The sequence below is a fragment of the Schistocerca serialis genome, chromosome 12 (assembly GCF_023864345.2).
Source record: "Schistocerca serialis cubense isolate TAMUIC-IGC-003099 chromosome 12, iqSchSeri2.2, whole genome shotgun sequence".
NCBI classification, from domain to species: Eukaryota; Metazoa; Arthropoda; class Insecta; order Orthoptera; family Acrididae; genus Schistocerca; species Schistocerca serialis.
This window is the reverse complement of record NC_064649.1, coordinates 21,032,486-21,050,838: the sequence shown is the minus strand read 5'-3', so window position 1 is coordinate 21,050,838 and position 18,353 is coordinate 21,032,486. Positions and strand designations below refer to the sequence as shown.

The following is an 18,353-nucleotide window of genomic DNA, read 5'->3' as shown; positions in this document are numbered from 1 at the left end:
ATTTTTATCCAGAATCTCCTGTCGTTTTGTACTTTCTGTGTCCAAGTTGGTGCCTCCCATAGTTCTCCCCATATCCAGGAGATTTGCATCCTGCAGGGCTCGGTATTGAGTGTATCTCTATTTTTAGTGGCCATTAATGGTGTAGCAGCAGCTTTAAGACCATCCATCTCACCCTCTGTATGCAGACGACTTCTGCATTTCGTACTGCTCTTACTGGTGTTGCTGAGCGGCGCCTTACAGGGATCCATCCACAAGGTGCAGTCATGGGCTCCAACCCATGGCTTCCAGTTTACAGCTGCAAAGATGTGTGTTATGCACTTCTGTCCACGTTGCATCATTCATCCGGAACCAGAACTTTACCTTGTTGACAATCCCCTCACTGTAGTGGAGGCATATCAATTTTTAGGACTGGTTTTCGCTACCCAATTGACGTGGCTTCTTCACCTTTGTCACCTTAAGCAGAAGTGCTGGCAGCACCTCAATGCCCTCCGCTGCCTGAGCAACACCAACTGGACTGCAGACCGCTCTATGCTGCTGCATCTATAAAGAGCCCAGAGCCCTTGTTAAATCCCGCCTTGGCTGTGGGAGTCTGGTTTATGGTTTGGCAGTGCCCTCAGCATTGCGTTTACTTGACCCTGTGCACCACTGCGGGGTTCGATTAGCGACAGGAGCTTTTAGGACGAGTCCGGTGACAAGCGTACTGGTGGAGGCTGGTGTCCCTCCATTGCAGATCAGGCGTGCACAACTGCTCACCAGTTACGTTGCACATGCGCATCCGAATTACCGTCTCCTTTTCTCACCCATGGGGGTTCAACTCCCTCATCGGCAGCCCAGGTCAGGGCTTAAAATTGCAGTTCACGTCCGATCACTTCTCTCTGAACTGGAGTCCGTGCCTTTACCGTGTATACTTGAGTTCCAATCGCGTACACATCCATGGTGTACACCTAGGCTGCAACTTCGCCTGGACATTTCACATGGCCCTAAGAACTCAGTTGACCCTGGGGCTCTTCGCTACCACTCCCTCTAGATTCTTGACATGTACCGAGGCCATGAAGCAGTTTACACAGACGGCTCGATGGCTGATGGTCACGTCGGTTTCGTGTATGTCCATGGAGGACATATCAAACAGCATTCCTTGCCTGATGGCTGCAATGTTTTCACTGCGCAGCAGGCGGCCATACCTCGTGCTCTTGAGCACGTCCGTTCATGCCCTGGGGAGACATTTCTTCTGTGTACCGACTCCTTGAGCAGCCTACAAGCTATCGACCAGTGCTACCCTCATCATACTTTGGTAGCGACCATCCAGGAGTCAATCTATGCCCTGGAACAGTCTGGTCGTTCAGTGGTGTTTGTGTGAACCCCAGGACACGTCATAATTCCAGGCAACGAACTTGCTGAAAGGTTGGCCAAACAGGCTACACGGAAACTGCTTATGGAGATCGGCATTCCAATAACTGACCTGCGTTCGTTTTTACGCCACCAGGATTTTCGGATTTTGGAGATGGAATGGTGTAGTCTCAGTACGCACAAGAAGTTACATGTCATTAAGGAGACTACAGATGTGTGGCAGTCCTCCTTGCGGGCCCCTCGCAGGGACTATGCGGTTCTCTGCTGGCTCCACATTGGCCAAGCTTGGGCGACCCACAGCTACCTTGTGCGCCTTGAAGACCCGCCTCAGTGTCAATGCGGTGCCCGATTGACAGTGGTCCATATTCTTCTGCTATGTCCTCCTTTGGCTGCCCTGCGACTTCATCTTCGGTTGTCGGACTCGTTATCATTGGTTTTAGCAGACAACGCCTCATCAGCTGATTTGGTTTCATGTTTCATCCGTGAGAGTGGGTTTTATCATTCGATCTGAGTTTTAGCACCTGTCCTTTGTCACTCTTGTGCCCTCCACCCTAGTGCTTTTAGGGTGAAGGTTTTAATGGGTTGCAGGGTGGCTGGCTTTTCCTTTTTATTTTCGTGGTCGGCCAGCGACTGTAATCTGCTTCCTTGTTTTACTCTCTTCTGTTTCTTGCATCTCTCTGTTGTCCTCTTGCCCTCTTTCGTCCCTTTTAGTGTTTGTTGCCTTTCCTTCATTCTTGTGGTCTTTCCTTTCCTTCTGTTTTGTGTTGAATGTCTCATCTATTTTATTCTCACCCTCGTGGCACTGTTTTATTCTGAACAAGGGGCCGATGACCTAGCAGTTTGGTCCCTTGCGCCCCCCTCCCCTCTTTTAAACCAACCAACCAAAACACCAAAATCACATGTGTAGTGCTGTGAACTCTGGGAGAGGTAGAGAACTTCTCGGACAACCCTTATATTATTAGCAAGGTTTCACATGGAACAGACTGCCAGATACAGGGTGTCCCAGACGGAATGCTCAATATTCAGGGGATGACAGGATTGATCATTGAAGCAAAAAATGTAGTAAACATGGGCTCTAAAATGCATGCTTTAAAGAGCTATGAGCACTTGTTCATCTTCTCTTGTGAAACACATCTCTTCTATTGAACAAGTATTCGTAGCTCTTTAAGGTGTGCAGTTTAGAGCCTGTGTTTACTAGTTCTTTTTATTTATTTATTTATTTTTTTCAAATGATCATTGTTATCGTACCCCTGAATATTGAGCATTCCTCCTGGGACACTATATGTACGAGTGGAGAACACTTAAAAGTTGCAATAAAGTAACCTATAAGACCTCCCGCATGTTAGAGGTTTATTTACTGTTGACTTAGGCTCATAATTGTGCCTGGTCATGACCAACTCCAATACATCAAGCTATGCATATGCATATGACGTTAAAGTAAATCCCTGTGGAATATTTTAATTTGAAATGTCAGACATGGCACGGTCTCCAAACTTATGGAGCGAAGCAGTTTTGATAACTCCTCAGAGTGGAAAAGACCAAAATGCTCCAGTAGTTACAAATGTGTCACCATGACAAGCTGTGCAGGAAAGGGCTTTAAGCAAATGGTTGGTCATAGTATGGTCTCGATATTAGAGAACATGGAACTCCTTGATCCCTGTGTGTGGATTCACAGGTGTTGCTCCACTTGTGACAGTCTGACTCCGCTAGAGGTGGCTATCCAGCATGGTTTCCTACATAAACAACATTCTATAAGGATGTATTTTGACATCAGTAAGACATACGGCACTACCGGGAGATGAAATATTCTAGGGCAGCTCCCCCCATGGGGCTCGAATGGCTATCTACGCATATTCATTCAACCCTTCATATTAAAATGCTCTTGTAGGTACCTATTTGGTAACATGCTCTCAAATACTTTTGAAGAGGAGGATGGTGTTCACCAGGGGAGTGTTTAAACTATTGTTCTCTTTGTCACAGCCATAAAACAGTATGTGTGTAGTGAGGATTCCTATTCAGTGCTCCTTATTCGTGGATGATTTTTGTGTTGTTGTTGTCGTTGTTCCCCCCTCCCACCTCAAACCCTGCAACATTAACTTCTCAGTTACAGCTTACAGGTAGGAGGTGGAAAGAATAGGCTGCAAATAGGTAAAGAAAATAATATTGAAGTTCCTTAGCCACAAGTCCTGGGGAGAGGGCAGGATGTGTCTGCTCCAGTTTTACTAGTCTTTTGTGAGATGGCAGTTAGACTGTAGATGTATCAGTGAGGATTTCTTACATGAAGATCATTGATGCTATCCACCATGAGGGGATCAGGTTGGCCACGGGTGTTCACAGGATCGGCCACGTATCCACTCCGTGTTGTGTGTGGAGGAGCTGCCACTCACCATCTGGCAGCAACTCCTCATGGTGTATCGAGCATGTAAGATCCCTGCTTTCTAAATTCACCGCAATGACCTAAAATTACTTGACCAACAAACGAATGCCTTTTCTCAAACTGTCAAAGAATGAGACCACTTGGGATCAATGTGAAGCATGAGCTGAAGTCGCTTGGTGTGACCAAAGTGCAAACCCAAATCCAGGGTTGGAGCCAACACCAATTTACCCTGGTTACTATTGATGAAAAAATGGATTGCTACTGACCATATTGTGGAGATAACGGAGTTGCAGATAAGCATAAGAAAAAGCGCCCCACACACACACACACACACACACACACACACACACACACACACACACACACACACACACACCACTGTCTGGCTGCCGAGGCCATACTGCCAGAAGAAGGGAGAAAGCCTTTTGGCTGAAAGCGTGTTTCTTACATAGTCTTTTTATAGTGCCTATCTGCAACTCAGCATCTCTGCTATATGTTGAGTAGCAGTCTGTTCCTTTCGTAATATTGACATTATTCCATTCTGGATTATCCATTGCTTTAGTAGAATATAATAAGACACTGACAATCACCACATCTATATTGATGTTATATTCACAGGTTGTTCTAAATGTGGAGTCTCCCTTGGGTGCTCTCCTACCCCTCCCCCAATCATACTCTCAAGATTGATATGGCAAGAATTCAGTGTGTTAAAATACAGAATTATAAGCAATCTTTAGGCCACTGGAGCATGTGGGATGTGCTGTGACTGCTAAATTCCTGATCTGAGAAGACTCCCTGAGTGACCTTCACTCTCTGCAGCACTTGCACCCAGCAGATAAAGTAGTCCAGAATATCCAGGAATCTCTTCTTCACCTATGAAGTCTGGAGAAAGTGCCATTCTGCAGAGTACCAGGGTACATGGGAATTCAGGAAAATGAATTAGTGATAGAGCAACCAAGGAGGTGTGTCAAGATAACTAGGTACAAGGATGATTCAAAATAAAACATTAGATTTTCCATAAAATTTTGAAAAGGTGTGTAATGGAGTTGGTAGGTGGCAGTAGTAGTGTTCCTTGAGGTTCAGAAAGTGAGTGCCAGGAGGCAGTGATTCTACAATGCAGGAGAAGGCAGCTGCATCCACAACAAGATGGCTGCCCCACTGTCAGCATGCACAGTGATTGAGAAGCAATCTGTGGTGTGTTTTATGTCTAGTGAAGGTGTCAAACCAGTCAAAATTCATTGCAGAATGACAATGCAATATGGTGATACTTGTTTGTCACTGCAACAAGTGCAAGTGTGTAGGTAGTTTAAAAGTGATGTAACTTCTGTTGAGGATGCCACAAAGACCATGGCAGGCTCACCGTGTAGTGACGGATGAGAACACTGCGTTAGTGGAGGTACTCGTAAAGGACAGATGCATAACTGCAAACGAAATATCTGCAAGTTTAAAGACTAGTGTTGATTCAGTGCATAATATTCACAAGGCACTGCACTTCAGGAAGATGACTGTAAGATGGGTGCCATGTCAGCCAGTTGCCAAATTGAAAGACCATCACATTGGTGCCTGTAAAGAACTTTTGCATCATTTCCATGTCGAAGGTGACACACTTCTGGGAAAAATTGTTACCAGCAATGACACTTCGATCCACTATCACCAATCACAAATGAAGAGGTCAAGAAAGGAATGGTGCCACAGTTTGTCACCAAAACGAGAAAAATTCTACACAGAACCGTCTACTGAAAGGATCATGCTAATTTTCTTCTGGAATACAGATGTAGTAATTTTGAAGCTTCGTGTGGATGACTGTAACAGACGCTGAAAAATCAACTTGCCCTGCTATCGGGAGTAAACGAGGACTTAAGACTTCAGGAGTATTTCTACAGCATGACAACACCCAACAGCATATAGCCCGTGGGACAGTTGAGACTGTTCAGGAAATTTAAATTTGAATGTCTGGTACATCCTCCTTATTCACCAGACCTCACTCCTAGTGACTTTCATCTGTTCTGTGCACTCAAAGAAGCAATGGAAGGCAGGCATTTCAAAAATGACAAAGAGGTGAAAACCGCGTGCACAACTGGCTTCACACACGACCAAAAGAATTCTTTCATCATGGTATCTCTGCACTCCCATAGCGATGGAATACACGCATTCAGTGTCAGGGAGACTACATTGAAAAAGGCATGTAAGGGTTCATTGTTGCAACTAAACATTTTATAGCACTTTAAGGTTTTCATTTCGTCCTTATTTTTCATGTGCTGTCCTTACGAAATGCTATTACATCTGCTGTTGAAGTGCAGAATAATGCATAGATAGGAAGAAAAGCATCTGAAAGTGGCAGACAATAAGCTGCACCTAGTGAAATAGACAGCTCAGCTGTTGCATATAGATCATATAGATCAAAGTACGGCTGTTTTTTACTCATATATTCAGACAAAAGAGCAGGAGCTAATGTAACTACAGACTTTCACTCTATTTTAAAACTGATAATCATTGCAGTAAAACTTTTAAGGTGCTGTGACACGTCGGACTTCTTCCTTAAAATTTTAGGGAAAAGTTTTTTTATATATTACCATGGTGGCTGGCTCATTCAAATTTTAAATCAAATCTGTTCATATGGTTATAAAAAAAGTCTCAATCATGTTATTTAAAGTTAATATTGTAAGCACATGTTGTGCACATTGCCATAAAACTGCAACATCCTAGTTGTAGATAAAGAGTAATGGGCATCAGGATCCCTGTTGTTGCAGGCTAGTTCTACCGCTGATATGATCCCTTCTTTTGAATTTCAGTGTTAAAGAAATGAAAATCTAAGGACTGGCCTGTTTTAACACAAGATTTATGTACCTACAGTAAATATAGGTTGCAATACTGGTCACAGTAAACAAATGTATAGTTTTAGGTATGTTATGCACAGTATAGAGCATTTATTCTGAATTATATATGCTGTTCTCTATAATTAAAACAGATTAAGTAGTCAGTGCAATAGTTTTCATTGTTTTTTGTTTTGTGGGCTGCATTGAAAGCAACATGTTCACAATTCAAGCATTTTTAACTTAAAAGTGAGAATCACTGTATAACTTTGGATAAGTTTCTCAGCATTGTTCAGCACAGCTACTGTGAAGCTTTGTTTTATAAAATTTAATGAATAATAGCCTAAGACATAGCTCTAGATAACAAGAACTTTGAAGTACTGGGCCATGATTTTCTATCTAACAAACATTTTGCGCCCTTCTTAATTATCCTTCTTGTGTGTTAGATTTTTGCAACACTAGTCAACTATATCTGTCACTCAGTAAAACTCACGGGCACGTAAAGATAGAGAATTTTGCTAATTACTCGGCACGTAATTTAACTTTCAGATTACAGGAACATTTCACTCATGCTCTAGACTGCATACTATTCAGAAGATCCACAAAGTGCAAAGTATGTACAGTAGTTAAATTTCTTGGGCGTGGCAGTTACACTGCTGTAGGTGTCCAATGATTTGCAACTTCTTAATGGTTTCATCTCGTGAAGTTTCTGGTTGTAATACTGCTTGTTGGCAGTAATTCTGCTGTCACCCCCTTGGATATCATTAACTACTTGATACATGGATGCAGTACCCAGTGATAGACTTGAGACTTGTTTAAAGACAATAGTGGCATCATAAGTTGTTAATGGAGCATTATCATGTTGTTAATATCTATTACTTGATACACACCACTGTAACAAGACCCATGATAAATTATGGGGCTACTGTATAGAGGAATGAAGAGCAGAAGGGTGGCTGCTAAGGAGCATAGCAAGTTGCGGTGACTGCCCTGTTTAGCAATAACGGGAGGAATTAGCAGCATACCCACAGCTGGGATGAAGACCATGCTTGACATGCTCCCATTACGCCTTTGGGTTAAAAGGGAGGAAGTGACATATAGGTTAAAAGCTTGAAATCCTTAAGATATCAAGAATCCCACAATGATTTAATGAATGTGGCAAATATATGAGTGATCTGGGAAATACTGGCCAACTATACAATAACTTCCACCTGCTTCAATAAACCTTCCAATGTAACGATTCGAAATGGGAAGTAGTGGAAGAACGAAACACATTACTGTCCAGGAGATAGTGTTGCTGACAGGTCAAAAAAGACAAAGGCACTGGGACTGGGATATGCGGGATACAGACTAGAAAGAGCGGTCTCTCTCTAGGGCAGCTGACCACAGTATTCCAGGTAGAGAAATCTGCTACCAGGGTGCATGCGGTGTAGAATTTGCATAGGTGCTGCAAATCGAGCAACTCTGAAATCTTAGACCTTGCAATGATAGCAAAGATCGTTGCAAAACGTTATCGAGCCCTTGGGATACAAGGGGAAGCATTGCTATGGGTCCATGGTCACGCAGAAAGTAGTGGCAATGAACAAATTGGGAAGCATGCCAGGACAGGATTGATGATTCCACCAGCCGCTGTGGCCGAGTGGTTCTAGGCGCTTCAGTCGGGAACCGCACTGCTGCTACAGTGGCATGTTCGAATCCTGCCTCGGACGTGGTTCTGTGTGATGTCCTTAGATTAGTTAGGTTTAAGTAGTTCTAAGTCTAGGTGACTGATGACCTAAAATGTTAAGTCCCATAGTGCTTAGAGCCATTTGAACCATTTTGCTTGATGACTCCATTTGTTGAACTGGAATCTCTCCTAAGCATCATTAAAGTGATTGTAAAACCAAAACTGTGTAGCTGGATCAGTAGGCAGAACAGTACAGTGTCTGGCCATTGGAATGTTAAGAAACACCTGCACACAATGTGTATAGGGAAAGAAGCCTCTAACTGTAGATATGTGGCGATGGTGATAAAACCGCTCCACATTTGGCTTCCAATGCTTCATATTGGAAGATTAAAAGCTAAAGAATATTCACGTTGTTAATTCTTAAAGATATTTTCTAATAATAATAGTACTTTCTAAGGGTACTGCAGGCTTCACCAGAATCACAGGCAGAAAAACTGCGCAATAAACAGTTTTGTTGTTGGCAGTAGCAAGTTAAGACAACTGTTGTTTTATTTCCCTGTGCAAATCAAATCAACATTTGATGCATATTTGAATGATGCTGAAAATCATGTACAGTAATTATGGCTGCACAATGTATATAATCCAAGAGCCAGATATATCCTTTGGTACTGTTAAAATTCTACATTGTAAGTTAAACATGATTTAGAGAATCATTCAAAGGCATTTCAAATTTCTTTCAAATCTGTTTTACTTCTTACCTATTGACAGATAATTTCACAAAACATATAAATTGTTCAAATTTTTGTTTTTCAAAACAGAATTTTGTGTTACATATTGCACCAATGTAACTTTTTGTGTGCAAAAATCTAGCCCCTGTAAGAATTGAATTTTTTAACACTCCAGTTTCATAGCAGCAGCTGTTCATAAAATATTTAAATTTTCCATCAAATCAGTAATTAAGTTTGCTTAAGTGCCCTGATTACATTTGAGCATTAAACCATTTTTGCAAAAATAAGACACCCATGGAGTTCAGTTTGAAGCTCATTTTGTCCTCGTCCCTCTGTCTGGCTAGGAAATGTTCGACAAAAATCCATTGTAGAATTTCTAAAGTGTCTTTGTTTTCACTCCACTCAAAAATATTACCAAACATAAACAATTTCGTGTGCATGCTTGTGGTTCCATTACGTACATCTGAGATGGTATTAGGATAATTATTGTCCCCAACAAAATACTGTTGATAGCAGACATTAAGAATAACATAATATTAATTAGTTCAGCACATCCGAAGCTGTGGTTAATACCATTAGAAACAAAAGGGATAATGACAGTAATAGTAAATGTTAACATGAGTTTCAATAGAGACAAGGTGGATGGATTTCTGTAGAGTGTTGACACAGTGTTCTCATTTCCAAAATGATTACCACTCTGTAACAGGTGTGCTAATTTGAGATGTCCTAGCAGATTAAAACTGTGTGCCAGAGAGCTGCTTGTTGAAGAGGTGCTGGGGAAAGTAAAGTTGTGGGGATGGATCCTGATTCGTACCTATATAGATTACTGTTGAGCATTGCCCAAGAAAATCAAAGATTTTGGTCTCAAGTCCCAGTCTGGCATGCAGTTTGTCTGCTGGAAAGTTTCGATGTCTTTTCTGTAACATCAGTTCCGTTACTTTTAATGCCACATTCTCCTTCTTTCATTGTTGTCAAATGATTCAGCTAGTTACAGGTAGTCAGAAAGGACTTTACAGGTTTGTCAGAAAGGACTTTACAGGTTTGGGATGATACAGAAATTTATTGAAATAACTTATGGAATTGGTAGAGGTAATTTTGTAGCAAATGACCTCGAGTTTGATTCATGTAGTGCATCATTACCCCATTATGCCACTAGGAGCACCAGTGTATTGCAGTTAAAATGAATACTTTCACTTGTGCAGAGTGTGCTTGCTGTGTGTTTTGGTGTCATGAAACAAACTCTGCTACATCATCAATGAAAATGACTCAGCTGGGATGGTTTACCACCAGCAAGACAGTGCACATCATCATTTCCCCTCATAAGTTCTAAGTTTGCTCGATAATCATTTGCTAGGTAAGCAGATTGGCTGTGAAGGACCAGTTGCATGGCCATCTCGCTTCCCAGACTTGACAGTACTGGATTTGTTTCAAAGGTATTTCATTAAAGACTGTGTGTTCTGACCCTGTCAAACAATTTTGCTGACTGGAAAAAGGGAGTTTGGGGGTTGCTGTTGCAGAAGTTAAGCCTGCTTTGCTGCAACAAGTGTGGGAATTAATTGATTACTGGTGGGACGTTTGTCGCATTACAAATGGTAGTCACATCGAAACCAGAATGACACTTGATACTTCGATGTTAAACTTGAGACTGTTTTCTTCAAAATAAGACATCTACAGATTCTATCAGTTATGTTAGTAACTTTGTATATCATTCCAAAGTTTTAGAGTTCTTTCTGACTCGCCCTATAGTTTCACTTACGCATAAGTGACTGACTCTTTGCTGTACCAGTCAGATGTTTTCAGCTTTAGGTTATTGTTGATTGATCCGCATGTACAGAGTACAGTTTCTGTAGGATTTTAAGATTGTAGAAGACTGCGTTGGCTTTGTCGACAGGTGTGCCACAAGATAAACAGCATCTGCTGCCACATCCTCAACACGACCTTCCAGCGACTGCAGGGCCAGATGCTAGTGCGCTTCCAGAGCATAAAGTCAAGGATGCCGCGCCGCGAGTCGGCGCGTCGCAACCACCCACTGGCGTGCGAATCTGACATTGTGGAGACACTGCACATGCGGCTGACTCTGCTGCAGATGACGTTCGGCAAACACATAGAGCGCAAGCACTGCTGCTTCTTTGCTGGCGAGGTCAGTCTCTCAGGTTATGAAAATAGGTAAAAATTGCCAGTATCTTGAAAGCTGAATGGCTTTGCCTGTAATGATATTGAAAATAGATTACTCTACCCAAGGCCAGTTTAAGGTCTGCATATGAAACACTTTTCAGAATAGTCCCTTTGTCTTTCCTGTTCAGATGTGCTGTTGTCTGCTGGAAAATATTGTTGCTTGCTTCTTCAAATGCTGTTAAATGTGCTTTCACCCTCGCAGTACCGAGGCAGGGTGGGATACTTTGTGCTCTCCTTTTGAAAATATTGCTGTCTAATTAGTTAATTTAGAAAAAAGTTGTTTATCAATTCTTTTACGAAGTTCATAAATGTTTTAAGTTTTTAATTAAACTGAGCTCGGTAATTTAAATTGTCCATAAGTTTCCATAATGAATGTTATTCAGTATTTTGATGTTCAGGACCCTACTTACACATCAAAATCTCGTTAAAAGTATGTTGTAAGAAAAAATTAACAAAATGAACAGAATTTGCCTTTCTAAAACTCTTTTGTGGTGTTCATGAAGCTTGAATTACTTATTATGGAAAATGCATTGATATTACTAAGAGTGTAGTAAAATATATTTTAAGGTTCTGGACCTTACACGCAGGTCATTGCTTCTTTAAAAAGTTTCTTAATGTGTCAGTAACAATTAATGAAATCTTTTTAGGGTGGGCATAAAGTACATCACTCTTTCAGTAATGGAAATTACATTGGTGTTGCTAGGATTAATAAACAGATGCTACATATGTTGCCAAATTACAGAATTAACTATCTTGATGGTGTCGTGTTATAAATGTGTGTGCTTAACATAGTGGTATACACATATTGAGCCAGTAGTGAGGAACTGCATTGTAAGACTTCAATTTGTTGGAAGAAAACCACTTGTAACATCTAGTTTGACCTATTGATAAATATTGCTCCAGCATTAGAGAACCCAGATCAAGTCTGTAGGTGGAAGGCATTACAGGAATTCAGAGTTGTAAGTACACTCAAGTCATTTAAATATCTGGGCACAGCATTGTAGAGTGATACGAAGCGGAACGAGCATGTGAGAACAGCTGTAGGGAAGGCTAATGGTTGATTTCGGTTTATTAGGAAAATCTTAGGAAGGAGTGGTTAACTTGTAAAGGAGACCGCATATAGAATACTAGTGTGACCTGTTTTCAGCACTTCTAGAGTGTTTGGGATCTGTACCATGTCGAATTGAAGAAAGACATCGAAGCAAGTCAGAGGCGGACAGCTAGATTTATTACTGGTAGGTTCGAACAACACTTAAGTGTTGGGGACATGCTTCCGGAACTCAATTGGGAATCCATGGAGGAAAGGTGACATTCTTTTCAAGAAACACTATTGAGAATATTAAGGGCCAGCATTTGTAGCTGACTGCCGAACCATTCTACTGCCACTAACATACTTTATACATAAAGACCATGAAGGTAAGATACGAGAATTAGGGCTCATATGGAGACATACCTACAGTTATTTTTCCTGTCGCTCTGTTTGCAAGTCGAACTGGATAGGTACAGGATACTCACTGTCTTTGCAGCACGGTGGCTTGTGGAGTGTTTATGTAAACGTAGAAGAGAAATGTCCTGGACACTTAAACGGGATGAATTGGAAAAAGGGTAAAGTTCTTTTAGAACACAGCTATGTGAGGTATTTTGTTGTTGTTGCTGTGAAATCATTGTACCAGTGTGTGAGCACTGTCCCAGAATGATGTGACCAAAACTTGTTACACCACACATTTGCATATGTATACTAAACAGACCTGTTATAAATGAAGTACAAAAGTAAGAGAATAACACTTCTTTTTTTCTCCTCCTACCTCTCCATCTCAAAGCAGCACTTGCACCTTACATCTTGAATAATTTGTTGAATATCGTCCACTCTGTCCTCTAACAGTTTCCACCCTCTTCAGCTCCCTCTAGTATCAGGGAAGTTATTCCCTGATGCCTTAAGAAATTTCCTATCTGTATGTCCCTTTTTGTTTTCATTGTTTCCAACACCGATTTTGCAAGGATCCTCCTCCGTTTAGAGTTTACCTGATTTTCAACATTCTTCTATAACATCACATCTCAAATACTTCCATTCTCTTCCTTGACCAGTCTGTGATTCACTATCACAAAAGGCTCTGCTCCAAATGTACATTCTCAGAAATTGCTTCCTGAAATTAAGGCTTATGTTTCACACTAAATGATTTATGACCTGGAATGCCCTTTTTGCCTGTGTTATTCTGCTTTTTATGTCTTCTATTGTCTGTTATGTTACTTCACTTCCACACCAGAACACCTTAACTACTGTTTCTTTGTGGTCCCTAATTTTTATAAGTTTACCACTAATGTCATTTCTGCTACTCATTACATGTATATTACTTCAATTTACTCTGTCTTAGTCAACTGTTTATTCCATTCAACAGATCCTGTAATTATTGTTCACTTTTACTGAGAATAGCAGAGTTGTCAATGAATCTTATCATTGCTATCATTTGACTCTGGGTTTTAATCTTACTATTGGGACCTTTTTTTTTCCATCATTGCTTCTTTGCTGTAGAGGTTGAACGGAAGGGGAGACAATCTGCATCTGTCTTACACCTTCAGCCCGAGCACTTCGTTCTTGGTCTTCCATTGTTCTTGTTTCCTCTCACTTTACCTATGGCTTACTCTATTTTGCTTGCACCATTTTACATTTTTAGTTCAATAATGCCTTTGGAGGGTCTTGATTTTCCTCAAGTCCTGCTGCTGTTATCAAGCACATCATTAGATGTAGAAGTAACTTTGGATGTGCCCGAGGAAGTGTGTTGGGACCCTTGCTGTTCACATAGTGTATTAATGACCTTGCAGTCAATATTAATAGTAAAATAGTGTTTTGTAGATGAAGCAATTACCTATATTGAAGTACTGCCTGAAAGAAGCTGCATAAATATTTAGTCAGATCTTCATAAGATTTCAAAGTGATGCAGCAGTTGGCAAGTTACTTTAAATGTTCACAAACATAAAATTTTGCGCTTCACAAAATAAAAGAACATATCCTATCTGTAATGTCAATGAGTCATTGTTGGAATCAGCAAACTTGTACAAATACCTGGGTGTAACACTTTGTAGGGATATGAAATGGAATGATCTCATAGGTTCAGACATGGGTAAAGCAGGTGTTGCACTTCGGTTTATTTGTAGAATACTGGGAAGTGCAATCGGTCAGCAAAGGAAATTGCTTACAAATCACTCGTGCGGCCAGTTCTAGAATATTGCTCAAGTGTGTGGGACTCGTACCAGATAGGACTAACAGGGGTACTGAACAAATATAGAGAAGGGCAGCACAAATGGTCACAGGTTTGTTTAATCCATGGGTGAGTGTCACAAAGATAGTGAATGAACTTAACTGGTACTCTCTTGAAGATGGACGTAAACTGAGAAAGTCTGTTAATGAAGTCCAAGAACTACCTTTAAATGATTACTCTAAGAATGTACAACCACACCCTATGTACCAGTCACATAGGCATTCAAACACTCATTCTTCCCATGTTCCATATGTGAATGGAACAGGAAGAAACCCTAACAACTGTTACAATGGGACATACCCTCTGCCATGCACCTTACGGTGGCTTAGAGAATATAGATGTAGATATATCAGAACTGCCTCTCTAGTAGCCTTCCCTTTCCTGAAGCCAAAGTGATTATCTAACAGGTCTTCAAACATTTTTTCCATTCTTTTGTATATCATTCTTGTCAGCGACTGCATGATCTGTTAAGATGTGCAATAATTCTTGCTCTTATCTGCCTTTGCTATCTGATGAATATGTGGATGATATGTTTCTGGAAGTCTGATGGCACATCTCAAGACTAAAGAGACTCTACAAACTAACCCATCATGTCAAATAAATTAGAAATGTGAGAAGGCAGGAATTTCTCATTGCAGTTATCTACAAATGCCATCAGAGAGATTCTCAGATTATACTGTGGCTCTGCTGAATTTCGTATGTTTAACCAGAACATGTTGCCCTAGAAGTATGGTTACATAATTGAAGCAATATGCACCTTTGTGTACAGGTCCCACTTAGCCAGTTTGTCAGTTGGAGTACTCATTAAGTTATAACAATGTGACCAAATTGCTGTGCAATGACTGAAGCCTTGGGCGAATAGAGTTGCTTTGAGAATTTCATTCTGAATAGAATTTTATCAGAGAATAAGACTTGTTCAAAATATGATAAAAATAGTTTCACTGTATAACCAAAAAAAAATTCTAAGATTGTGGACAGTGTTCATCAGAATTGTGTGTAACATCGTGTAAAATTTCTCTCTTAAGTTATTGTATTCAGACTAGTCTTCTGGTATAGCTACTATGTGAAAAGATTGATTGCACTGTCTGTTGTGGAATAGCCCCTTTTGTATAACGAAAAATTAACAAATACAGAACTTACAATGTCTATTCTGTACTTTGCTAATCATAACAAAACTTATTCAAACACAGTTGAGAATTGCTTAAAAAGTAAAGAGGGAAAAGATCCTGTATGGGAAGAGAAATCCTGTATAGGCTTTATGGAAAACAGGATACAACAGCTTATAATTCTCTCACTTATGCACAATATAGAACTTCTAAAAAGTTGAGAATTTGGCCATTTGTAAGCTGCTTTGGAGTGAGATCATTGTCATTGGATTGGAAATTTTGTAGAGTTGATTAGATGCTAGATGTGTTCTGTTTGTAACTTTATTCTGTAACTTTTAATGTTTTAAAATCCTGCCTCGTTCCGTCTAGTCGTTTAATGGTGTTATTAATTTGGTCCAAAATTTTCTTATAAGGAGCGGTTCCTAAAAGACTTTTTGAAGCCATCTGTTCAGAGATGTGGGTGGAGGTCCCATGTATGATGTCCTGGCAGGCCCTTGTTTGAGTAATCAACAGAAAAAACTATAGAATTTCGTGTGGTGCTCTACAGCTTTAACAGTGAATGTTATACAGGCTGGTTATGTATTGTAATGGTTAAGGTACAGTCCTCATAGGCCAAGGATCGTTGGTTCAGATCTTATCAGGTGCTTTGAATTTTTTTTAATCTTTATCGAAACGTCTGATAATTATTTTTATACAGTTTATTGGTTTAAATGTATTTTCTCATTTCTATTCCTTTCTCATGTTATTTTTATCATCCTAACTTTTCATTTGCTCTTATCTTTCTTCCTATTGTTCTTTTTCCACTTGGAGTCTTTGTTCATGTGAATTAAATTATTGTTATGTATGAACTTCAGTTGAATTTCTTGTTCGTGTTATTGCATTTTTTTATTTCTATTTTTCATTTTACTTTACTTTCATTCTACTTACACACCTTCTTTCATTTATATTTTTATCTTCGTTGTTTTGTACATAGTGCAATAACAATTTGTTTTATGTTAGTCCGGCAGTTACCATCCAAGAAATATAATCTTCTAATGAAAAATATATTTTTTAAACCATTGCATGGGTAATACAAATAGATTATTTCGTCTTTTGTTTCTTAACCAATAGATCAGCATTTTCAAATGTTAAAATATTATAATAAATAAAAAAAATTAAGTTCACATGCATAAAGATTGGTAGGAAGAAAAAATTAGAGCAATTCAAAAAGTTAACACAATGATTAAAATGTGACAGAGAAATAGAAATATTGCATCATTTAAACCAGTAATTCTGTATAAATAAAAATATAAATGTTACTATAAAATCAAATCTCAGAAAGTTCTTCACTGATTGCTTTGAAATTTTTTCACATTGCATTCAGATGTGCATGTTGTTACGTACCCACTGTGGTGCCATATATAATACATAAATATATATGTGATGTATAAAGGGGAAATACTGTTAGATTGGGTACTTCAGGATCAACTACTTAGTCACCAAACTGGCTCCTCCTCTTCCAGTCTTTCTTGTGTTAATACACACATTTATTTTCTTATGTTGCTTCTTTTTACAGTGTTGCAGCTGTTGTTTCTTGTCTTAATTTTGACACCTCAAGGCATTATGTGTAGTCTTAGCAATAAATTTTCATGCCAGAGTATTTATTGTTTGTTGCAGATAACTTTGGAATATTGTACTTTTTGCTGCAGCCATTGTGCGTAGTAGAGTTGGACGTTGCTGTTACAGATTCTGGACGAGGTGTATCGGATCCTGCACTACATAAGTGTGACTCCCGTCATGGCACGGCCGTACAAGGTGACCGACGAGCTGTTCGACCTGTCGACTATGGCCATGGAGTATTTCAAGGAGTTTATAGAGCCGAAACTGCCAGAAATCAACTACTTCAATGCGAACTTCCTCGACTTTGCCTCGGCCTACAACAGTGAGTGGGAGGGTGCAAAGAGTGTGTACTCTTTCTGCTACAAGGCATTCTGCCAGGACAAGAGTAAATAATCCCTGTTGGCTGGTTACTTAGAGTGTAAACAGCTGCAGCAAGGTTTTTTGATGTTGGCACTCTGGACAGACACAAATTTTGTGTGTGTGTGTGTGTGTGTGTGTGTTTAGAGTTGTGAGCATTGAGTAGGACATGTACACATGAATTAAGAGTGACATGTACTAAATTTCAAAACCCAAAATCCCTTCATACAGGGTGGCACACAAAATGATCCAACATTTGTTTTTGTTCTAATTTTGTAGGTTATTGGTTGTTGTTGCGTGTTCTGTTGGCAGAAGAGAGAGTAGCTCAAGATTACTTTTTTACTTCTGACTGCATTGTTTCTCATTCCAAGATGTCTGATAAAGTAAGACTGATAGCTGACCAGTGTTTTGAAATGGTTATATTTTCATGAAACTGAAAGTGTGGTGTTTTGAAACTGAAAGTGGGGTACTTTCACTGAGACAGTTACGTGCACATTATAAACCTGATGGTCACCCTCATTTACTATAATACGAGGGGGGATCATATATAAATGGGATTTTTGTTCCTGAACATCAACAGTTTGTAGGAATGACCCTGCGCCTCTGCTATGCTTAGGTGGGACCATTAGAAGTGAGAAGAGCATGTTGTTAGATATTTCCCGCCGTTTCATCAGTAACGCTCAAGATGTCTGAGCAGCAAGTGTACCCCTCCATTGCGCAACGCATAATTATCTCCTTTCTCGCTCGTGAAGGAGCTACAGCGGCAGAAATTTGCCAAAGATTGACTGCACAGTTCGGTTATAAAACATTATCAAGGATGCGTGTTTTTGTCTGGCATAAAAAGTCCAAAGAAGGACAAGAAAGTGCGGAAAACACGATCGCCATCCTTAGACCAGCATTACAGACAAAAACATTCGTGTAGTTAGAC

General features: G+C 40.0%; 1 protein-coding gene across 2 annotated transcripts in view; it reads left to right on the top strand.

Annotated features, from left to right (window-relative positions):
* The window catches only part of LOC126428297 (F-box only protein 28), a 92,870-nt gene that overhangs the window by 35,868 nt on the left and 38,649 nt on the right, over positions 1 to 18,353 (top strand). The window contains exons 3-4 of one of the 2 annotated variants that reach the window (XM_050090219.1): positions 10,823 to 11,071; positions 17,195 to 17,390. In XM_050090219.1, the coding sequence (XP_049946176.1) occupies positions 10,823 to 11,071; positions 17,195 to 17,390 (445 nt within the window). Of the gene's footprint in view, positions 1 to 10,822; positions 11,072 to 17,194; positions 17,454 to 18,353 lie in introns of both variants that reach the window. The other variant, XM_050090218.1, reaches the window with a different exon arrangement.